Below are 9,981 nucleotides of genomic sequence, written 5' to 3'. Positions count from 1 at the left end.
TATCTCGGAGATGTAGACGATTTCTTTCGACAATTTTTTCTTTTTCTTTTCTTCGTAACAACTATGTACCATACGAACGTTTCGTACCCGATTCACGATTCACTTTATTGTATTTATACACGATCTTTTATACTTGATTTAACATTTTTTTGAGAGCACGTATGTATAATTCTCGTTTTTATCGAAAACGTATCGATTCGTGTTAAAAACAAAGATATTGTTATATTAAACGAACGCGACGAAGCGGACTCCGAGAAGAAGCCGAAAACGTTAAATTCGAGACTGCCACTTTCGATAATCGAAATAACGCTCGAAGCTTGCACGAAACGATACTTGTTTCGATAGTATACCGAAGCACCACCTGACGGAGAAAGATATTAACAGTACTATCCAAAATGGCGCTCAAGGGACAGGTTGGTCAAAGTAAGTAGACAAAAAATAATATTTTTTATAGAATTAAAGCACGAATAAATATGTTCACGTAGCGTCACACGTATAAAAGAGCATAACATCGATCTTGGAATCGTCGAAAATGTAATTTGTCGATGATGATAGATAACTTTTAGACGATTGGGGCGTATACGGGACTGGATGACTTCATCCCGCGGAAAGGATCGTTCAAAAGAAATATATTACGTATTTTTGATAAAGACGCGTCGATTTGATAAAATCAGCGCGTCGTTTCGCCATAATTCATCACAAATTTCTTGCAATAATAACGTTCGGTAACGTAAACGTAATGAAAACCATAGCGCAAAAAAACGTTTCTCTTCCTAATCGATGAAAAGAAAATAGAAAGAGAAATAATTAAAAATAAATCCGCGATTATGTCTTCAATCGGTGATATTTCTAAAATTGAAAAATTATGAACGTCGTTATCGGCAATAGTCGCATTTACATTAGATAATAAAGTATTCGCTGAGCCAGCGCCGTTGTATTTATCTCGAACTGTCAAAAAGTTACATTCGATCGGATTATTGAAATGGATATATTATAATCGTATTCCTAACATTGAATGTTTTCACGCGTTCGTGAACATGCGATCGTTTACTCGCTAGTGATAATTTGATTGATTCTACGACGATTATCGAATGACGTTAGGACCTACGTTTTTATTATTATTAGTACGAATGGAGATCGAAAAGAATGCGCGCTAAAATTAAATGTCATCAAACTTGTCATATTCGAAGAATGGTCATTTCGAATTCTATCATTGTTCGTATCGTATAAGAAAAATATTTTTTTATTGAACAATTTCGTATCGATCGAAGTCGTGAAAATTTGATCGTGTAAATTTTCCTTCTATACGAACATATAAATACATATGATGAAACAGGGCCTCGATTTCTCGGTATACGGGCCTATCGGTCGTGACGTCATTCGCCCTCATAAGGAACGATCAATACATGCGTTGAAAAGCGCCAAAAGATTTCTTCCTACTCGAATGCGCGACCCCCTTACGTCACGTTAAACAATGTTATCTTATGAACTAGTTACTAACTTATTCAACAGAAAAAAATCAATAATCGTAATTGTTTAACTTTCTTTTTTTCCCTCGACAAAAATAAAAGTAGAAATACGATGAATCGAAAAAAGAAGAGGAAAGATAAAAAGAACAAGAGATTTGCCATATTCCTTGTTTTTTTTTTTTTTTTTACTACTTTCTCAATACGATCAAACGATATTAATTCTTATAATAAATTTTCAAAAGAAATATTGTTTTTATATTTTCAAAAAATATTTCCATGCGATTTAGACGATTATCGAGATATACAAAATTCTGAATGATTAGTGCAATATTGTTTATTATTTCGTATAACGTTTGTACTTAATCTTTGACGTTATTAATTTTTCTCAATGAATATTTGATATTATAATAATTATGATAATTCAATTACGTAAAACTTTTTGCATACAACAGCCGATAAAAACGTTGATCAATTAAGAGATGAAATTTAATTAGATCTAACGAAATCTAACGAAAAAGAATTCATCGAAACAAGTAAATCAACTTCTTTTCGATCTTTACCCTCATAAATTTTGTTCTTTTAAACAGAAATTATGAACGAGGTGATCAAGCAGAAAAAGAAAGCAGCAGGAGGAGTAGAATGGAGAATCCTTGTCGTGGATCAGCTGGCGATGAGAATGGTCTCGGCATGTTGTAAGATGCATGATATCAGTGCCCAAGGGATCACCCTAGTCGAAGATATCAACAAGAAACGTGAACCTTTGCCAACGATGGAGGCTATTTATTTGATAACACCATGCAATTCATCTGTGCAGAAATTGATTGAAGATTTCAACAACCCGACTAGAACGACCTACAAAGTCGCTCACGTTTATTTTACCGAAGGTATGTATATATATATATATATATATATAGAGAGAGAGAGAGAGAGAGATAGTCCGATCGATCTACATACATACATCTATATATATAACAATATACAATTGATCCATTTAAAAAAAAAAAAAGAAAGAAAAAGAAAAGTCGACATCAATCACCCTACTCATTCAAAACTTTTATAATAGAGAACGGAAAATGAATTCATTCGAATGAACGCGAAACGATTGTTTTGAAAATATCGTTTAGAAAAAAGTCAATAAATAAATGAATAAAAATAAATCGTGTAAAAAAGCGACAATATTCCATATATCGATCCCAATCCGTGGAAAGTTATGAAACTGTCAGTCTATTTGTTTGCAGCATGCCCCGACGAGTTGTTCAAAGAATTGTGTCATTCTCTGGTAGCTAAGCACATAAAGACACTTAAAGAGATCAACATCGCTTTCATACCGTACGAGGAGCAGGTAAAGGATTGAATATTTTGCAAGAAAAAAAAGAAAAAGAAAAAGTTTAAAAAAAAAAGAAGAAAGAAAGAAAGAAAAAAAACAAAACGGAAAGAAAGAAATATCTAAAGAATAAGAAATAATGGTTAATGAAAAAGAAAACAAACCAAAATGAACGAATAAGTCGAACGTTGTCTAACGCATCCGTTCTTCTCTATTTTTAAATGGTGGTGGGCACGCACATACGGAATTTGTTGTGACACGTACACACACAATATGTACACACATATGTACACATATACACGTACACGTACACGTACATACATACATACATACATACATACATACATACATACATACATACATACATACATATATATATATACGTTATATATCAGCGTACCGAGCAAAATGCCGATCTATCATCATTACTCGTTCTCTATCGCTCTTCCGGCATCTACATTCTACTTCATAATCTTTCGCTCTTCCTTTTCGTCCTTCGTCCCTTTTTCCTCTTTTCGACTCTCTCATTATTAACTCTTCTACCACGAGAAGGCACATTACTAACGTTCGTAATACATTCATGCTTGCACTCGACCAGTCTGCCCGGAGGAGCTGTTCAATGAACTCTGCAAGTCTCTCGCCGCTAAAAAGATCAAAACCCTCAAAGAGATCAACATCGCTTTCCTGCCATATGAGTCGCAGGTGAAGAACAAAGAATTAAAAGGAAAAAAAAAAAAACGAAACGAATAAGAAAATAAATAAAACAAATCGTAGTTATTTGACATTATCATCGCGACACGCTTGCTTTCCTCGGTTTTTAATAAAAGATCATACATTTCTTTTCCTTTATTTATTTGTTTATTTATTTATTTATTTTCTATTTTTTTTTTTTTCTTTCGAAGTAAAAACATAGGCGAAAGACTTCTTTAAAATCCTTGTGTATTGTTTGTAATCCTCTATGAATATCTATAAATTTTCTCTAATATCTATATCTGCATGTATGTGCGCTATTTCCATACGTACTTTCTTTTCTTCTTTATATTCCGTCATCTATCTTTGTGCATAACAAACGTCAAATGCTAGTGCGTCTTTGTAGTGCATGTAAGAAATAAATATTTTGCGTAATGATTCATTTCAAATGTCTTGAAGTAAATGTTATTATGCAGGTCTTCTCTTTGGATTCACGTGAAACCTTTGCCTGTTTCTACAATCCATCATTCTTAAATCTGAGAACTGCCAATATGGAAAGAATTGCAGAACAAATTGCCACGCTTTGCGCAACACTTGGAGAATATCCGTCCGTTAGATATCGAAGGTATTAAAAACTTTCAAAGACTAAAGAATATACGATAATAAGATGATATTTTATTTTTCTAACGTTCGAAAAATAATTTACAGTGACTTTGACCGGAACGTGGAATTGGCACAAATGGTTCAACAGAAATTAGATGCTTATAAGGCGGATGAACCTACTATGGGAGAAGGACCAGAGAAAGCTCGCTCTCAATTACTTATCTTAGATAGAGGTTTTGATTGTGTTTCTCCTTTGCTACATGAATTAACATTACAGGCTATGGCATACGATTTGTTGGATATAGACAATGACGTTTATAGGCAAGTACCAAGAAGAATTCATTGTCATACAACATAATTCAGCGAACTAATAATTTTAACGATCACAGATTTGAAGCATCTGCTGGCGTTGAAAAAGAAGTTCTTTTAGATGAGAACGATGATTTATGGGTGGAATTAAGGCATCAGCACATTGCTGTAGTCTCTCAGTATGTATCCAGAAATGATAATACATTGTGTAATTGTAATGTTTATACATATAATTTTTAACCTCAATTTCATTCCATCTTTTAGAAACGTTACCAAAAATTTGAAGAAATTCACTGAATCTAAGAGAATGCCACAGGGTGATAAACAGAGTATGCGAGATCTTTCTCAAATGATTAAAAAGATGCCACAGTATCAAAAAGAATTAAGTAAATATGCTACGCATCTTCAATTAGCAGAAGATTGTATGAAGCGTTATCAAGGAAATGTGGATAAACTTTGTAAAGTGGAACAAGTGAGTAATATAATAATCACATTCATAAATATACGAATATTTTCTTCTATAAATTTAATACAAATATTTTTCATAGGATTTAGCTATGGGTACAGATGCTGAAGGTGAACGTATAAAAGATCACATGAGAAATATAACGCCAATTTTGCTGGATCAAAATGTAGATCATTTAGACAAATTACGTATCATTGCATTGTATGTTATTAGTAAAAATGGTATAAACGAAGAGAACCTTAATCGTCTAGTCAATCATGCTCAAATATCTGCAGATGATAAACAAACTATCGTTAACATAGCGAATCTTGGCATTAACGTGGTAGTGGATGTAAGTATAAATGTAATAATAAAAAGAAGAAAAAAAAGAAAAGAAATATTATAATCTTTGGAAAATTGCAGGGTAATCGCAAAAAATTATACACGGTTCAACGAAAAGAGAGGATCACGGAACAAACATATCAAATGAGTCGATGGACACCAGTGATAAAAGATATTATGGAGGACTCCATAGAAGACAAATTAGAATCTAAACATTTCCCATTCTTAGCTGGACGTGCAGCTAGTTCGGGGTATCATGCACCTGCCAGGTAATAATCAATAACGAAATATTCTATCTATACATTATATGATCGTATTAATAAATATTATATATTTGAAGTGTTAGATACGGTCATTGGCATAAGGACAAAGGACAACAAACTATCAAGAACGTCCCACGTTTAATCGTTTTCATTGTCGGCGGTGTTTGTTTTTCGGAAATACGATGCGCTTATGAAGTAACAAATGCTTTAAAGAATTGGGAAGTTATTATCGGTAAGAATCAATTTTATAATAAACATTTTTTTAATCGATACAAATATATAATCTATAATCTATAATCATTTTTTATTTTTTAGGTTCGTCGCACATAATTACGCCGAAATCATTTCTAAACGATCTAAGTAAACTTCATGTCTAAACGATTCCATAACCGACAATGCAAAATACTTACTGCATTCCTGATCTGTCATTCTTTGACTCTTCATCAGTACTACCAAACATGAATATGTAACTTGTGATCTCTGTGAGGACAAATTATTAATTAAAAAAGAAAAAACAAAAAGAAATACACGGTCAATTCCGTAGATGAAAGTTCGTTCTAAAATCCGTTTAGAAACGGATCGCTAAAAATGATTATGCTACGAAGATAGATTATTTATTACTTTATTATTGTCTAATAGTATTATATACGATAAGTACTCTTATAGTACTATGAACTAAAGAAGGAGGATTCTGAATAGAGGTATCACCTAGAATCAAGTGCCTGCGTGAAGATTAACAATACGGGATCACGTAAAGCATGTTGGCAATACTGATGTGTAAATGTATAATGGTACCTTATTGTTAGAAATTGTGTGTGAATGATTTAGCGCAATGTTAGAAGCAAGTAATTCGTATAAATATAAAAGAAAAAAAAAAATCGTTCACCATTGTTAACGAGAAAGAAGAATAACCGAAAATGGTTCTATGTGTTTTAGAAAAGACTTCTGATATATGCATATATAATGCACGTGCTTGGTCTTATCGAATTAATCTCTATTGATGATCGTTTAAATACGATTAAGAAAAACTAAAATCCCTTTACCGAAAAATTACGGATAATAATCGTTTGAATGTTTACGTGAAAAAAAAAGAAAAAAGAAAAAAAAAGAAGAAAAATTCCACGCATTTTTAATTAGTATTATCGTACCACGATGACATAGATAGTTCATTAATCAAGCGTATTTCGATAATGAAAACGTTCATCGTTCTCTCTATAAAGTAAGATGTTGAAGTATCTGTAATTTATGTTTCTTTTGCTTAAGCTCTATACGATAAAAGAAAGAAGGAAAGAAAAAAGAAGAAAAAAAGAAAAAGAACAGAAGAACAAACAAATTTACTCGACCCGTAGACGTAGAAAAATCGCTTTGAACTCGATTACTTTTATAGACATGTTATGTACGCGCTCCGTTCGATTATTATTTTCAACGATTATTTTCAATAGCATTGCTCCAAGAGGAGTACACATGTTTGTTAAAATATTAAATATAAAGGTAAACGTATTACCTCCCCAAAAAAAAAATCAAAAAAAAAAAACAAAAAATCAAGGACTAACTTTATTTTTTAACTTTTACTTTTATGACACCAGAAATATCATTTATATATTTTTTTAAATGATATCAATATAAAAAGAAAAGATTTCCCTGAAGGTTATCGATTGACCCTCCGTGTCAATCCGATAATTTGTCGATGTGCGACTGAAACTAAAGCTTGTGCTTTTTCATAGCACGAAACAGTCGTGTTGTTCGTTCGAAGGATCTAAACGTATTTTTTCGCAATGGCAGAAAGTAATAAGAGAGTTGTTCTCGCGTATAGTGGCGGTTTGGATACTTCCTGTATATTATCGTGGTTGAAGGAAAATGGATATGATGTTATCGTTTACGTGGTAAGATCCTATACGAGGTGTGATAACAGTGATTATATTATATTCATTATCAATATATATAAATATATATATGCAATAAAAATTTAGGCAAATATCGGACAGGAAGAAGATTTTGATGCACTTGAGGATAAGGCATTAAAAATTGGTGCTAAAAAGGTAGAATTCTATAACGATTAATTACAAACTAATCATATTCAGATTCTTTAATGAGACATACGTGTAGTTGTTTACTTCTTTACCTGTTTTATTATTTTTTTTTTTGTATTCTTATCTTTCTTTATCTTAGGTCATTATAGAAGATCTTCGACGAATTTTTGTAACGTCATACGTATGGCCAGCCATTGCGTGTGGCTTGCGTTACGAAGGAAGATATCTTTTAGGTACTTCAATCGCAAGACCTTGTATTAGCGAGGGTTTAATTCGAACTGCTAAAGCTGAGAAAGCTTCTCTCGTTGCTCATGGAGCTACTGGAAAGGGAAACGATCAAGTAAGATTCGATTTGAGCTGTTACAGTCTCTGTCCTGAAATCGAGGTAACTCTTAAAATATATTTTCATATTTTATATATATTAGATATATGTGTGTGTGTATATAAATATTTTTCTTTAGATTTTAATAACATTGAAATTATTTATTACAGATACTGGCACTTTGGAGAAAACGTGAATTTTATACCAGATTTTCTGGAAGGACAGATTTACTCGAATATGCTCATAAAAATGGAATACCAGTCTCAGCAACACCGAAAGAACCTTGGAGTACTGATGCTAATTTATTACATATTAGGTATGTGATATGTATTAATGATAATACAATCTGATCTCTTTTGTTTATTCATAAATTTAAATCAAATTATTTATTATAGTTATGAATCAGGAATATTGGAAAATCCAGCTATCCCAGCACCGATAGAATTATGCAAAATGACAACAAATTTAGAGAACTGTCCGAATGAACCCGAAGAAATTGAAATTGCTTTTACTAAAGGATATCCTTCCTCTGTACAAAATCTTGATAATTGTTACGTCATTGATAATCCTTTGGAAATAATCGAATACTTGAATGAGATTGGCGGCAAACATGGAATAGGAAGGATCGATATAGTCGAAAATCGTTATATAGGTTTAAAGGTACTCGATAAGATTTCAATTTAATTAATAAATAATGATTACTCGCGATACTCGTCAATTTTTTTTTTTTTTAGTCTCGTGGAATTTACGAAGCACCGGGTAGTAAGATTCTTTACGAGGCTCATCAAGATTTAGAGATCTACGTATTGGATCGTGAAGTGTTGAGAATTAAATCTTATCTCGCTGAGAAAATGTCCGATTATGTATACAATGGTAAGAGATATTTATTATCATCCTTTTTTTTTTATATCAATGAAAATTGCAATCCCTTTGTATATTTTATTAAATAGCGATTAATTATTCAATTAATTATTTATTTAAATGATTATAGGTTTTTGGTTCTCACCAGAATGTGATTTTGTACGAGAGAGCATAGAAAGATCTCAAAAGTATGTAACTGGCATGGTGAGGTTGAAATTGTGTAAAGGAAGTGGTTAGTATCCCATAAACTTTCAAACAAATAAATTTATATATATATATATATATATATATATATATATATATATATATATATATAGACTGACACTTAAAGTTTTATCGATCTTACAGTATCGATCCTTGGAAGATCTAGCGATATCTCGTTGTATAACGAAAATCTGGTCTCAATGGATAAACAAGGAGATTTTCAACCGGAAGATGCTGAAGGATTTATTCGCACGCAAGCTATAAGATTAAAAGAATTTCATAGATTTAGAAAACAGCAACAGATAGCTGAATGATATGAAAAAAAAAAAAAAAAAAGAAAACTTAAAACATAGATGATACGAAAATCAACTAATAAAATAAAATCTGTGTGTGAATTAATATATATATATATATATATATATATATATATATATATATATATGCACACACGTGCGTATGTGTTTTAGAAATTCCTAAACACCTTTTGTAAATTTCATGAAATCTTTAATGGAGATATAAACAAAAAATATCTATATATTAATTATATACAAATTTATATAAAGAAATAGAGAAGACATTTGTCTTCTTACATCTATTTACATCTTACACGCGGATCTCGAGCGAACATAAAATATAGAGATGGAGAAAGGATGGAATATATATACAAAAAACACACTATGACAAGTTTTTACTTTCAATGAATTATTAATAATTAAACCTTGGGATAATTAGCATATTTGTGAAGATTATAATAATATATAATGTATATTGCCTTATCGCGGTATTAATATATAGTATACATAATAATATAAACTTTTATATCGCATCATCTTACTTTTATCTCTACTTAATTTGCAACTTAAAAGAAAATCTCAAATATACGAAAGAATAATAATAATTATAATAATTATAATAATAATTATAATAATAATGATAATAGTAATAATAATAGTAATAGTAATAATAATTATTATTATGATAATAATAATAATAATAATAATAATAATAATAATAATAATAATAGTTGATTGATTTCTCTCTCTCTCTCTCTTTCTCTCTCTCTCTTTCTCTCTCTCTCTCTTCTTCTCATTATCGTATGAGACTATTCCTTTGTAACTC

General features: G+C 31.1%; 2 protein-coding genes across 3 annotated transcripts; both read left to right on the top strand.

Annotated features, from left to right (window-relative positions):
• The first annotated feature begins 287 nt into the window (after positions 1 to 287).
• On the top strand, positions 288 to 6,759 carry LOC127066635 (protein ROP). Of its 2 annotated transcripts, none has more exons than XM_051000589.1 (11): positions 288 to 423; positions 2,057 to 2,353; positions 3,392 to 3,495; positions 3,960 to 4,108; positions 4,192 to 4,407; positions 4,476 to 4,574; positions 4,660 to 4,867; positions 4,944 to 5,192; positions 5,264 to 5,451; positions 5,523 to 5,677; positions 5,761 to 6,759. In XM_051000589.1, exons 1-11 carry the CDS (start codon positions 396 to 398, stop codon positions 5,820 to 5,822), a joined length of 1,755 nt encoding a protein of 584 aa, XP_050856546.1. In that variant the 5' UTR covers positions 288 to 395; the 3' UTR covers positions 5,823 to 6,759. The 2 variants fall into 2 exon arrangements, with proteins under 2 accessions (XP_050856546.1, XP_050856547.1); XM_051000590.1 differs by lacking the exon at positions 3,392 to 3,495 and adding an exon at positions 2,708 to 2,811.
• Positions 6,760 to 7,019: 260 nt separating this feature from the next.
• On the top strand, positions 7,020 to 9,696 carry LOC127066648 (argininosuccinate synthase). Its single transcript, XM_051000630.1, has 8 exons — positions 7,020 to 7,328; positions 7,416 to 7,484; positions 7,615 to 7,860; positions 7,968 to 8,113; positions 8,193 to 8,457; positions 8,532 to 8,670; positions 8,789 to 8,890; positions 9,007 to 9,696. The coding sequence occupies exons 1-8, from the start codon at positions 7,221 to 7,223 to the stop codon at positions 9,174 to 9,176; spliced, it is 1,245 nt and encodes a 414-aa protein (XP_050856587.1). The 5' UTR covers positions 7,020 to 7,220; the 3' UTR covers positions 9,177 to 9,696.
• Positions 9,697 to 9,981: the final 285 nt, after the last annotated feature.

Source organism: Vespula vulgaris, chromosome 10 (genome assembly GCF_905475345.1).
Source record: "Vespula vulgaris chromosome 10, iyVesVulg1.1, whole genome shotgun sequence".
In the NCBI taxonomy this organism is placed as follows: Eukaryota; Metazoa; Arthropoda; class Insecta; order Hymenoptera; family Vespidae; genus Vespula; species Vespula vulgaris.
This window is presented reverse-complemented; position numbering and strand designations above follow the sequence as displayed.

Bases quoted from the DNA above. Each gene is read 5' to 3' on its own strand.
- LOC127066648 (XM_051000630.1), top strand. From the start codon at position 7,221: ATGGCAGAAAGTAATAAGAGAGTTGTTCTCGCGTATAGTGGCGGTTTG. The intron at 7,329-7,415 runs GTAAGATCCTAT...ATAAAAATTTAG, and splicing joins ATGATGTTATCGTTTACGTG to GCAAATATCGGACAGGAAGA. The intron at 8,671-8,788 runs GTAAGAGATATT...AAATGATTATAG, and splicing joins GTCCGATTATGTATACAATG to GTTTTTGGTTCTCACCAGAA.
- LOC127066635 (XM_051000589.1), top strand. From the start codon at position 396: ATGGCGCTCAAGGGACAGGTTGGTCAAA. The intron at 424-2,056 runs GTAAGTAGACAA...TCTTTTAAACAG, and splicing joins CAAGGGACAGGTTGGTCAAA to AAATTATGAACGAGGTGATC. The intron at 2,354-3,391 runs GTATGTATATAT...GCACTCGACCAG, and splicing joins TCACGTTTATTTTACCGAAG to TCTGCCCGGAGGAGCTGTTC.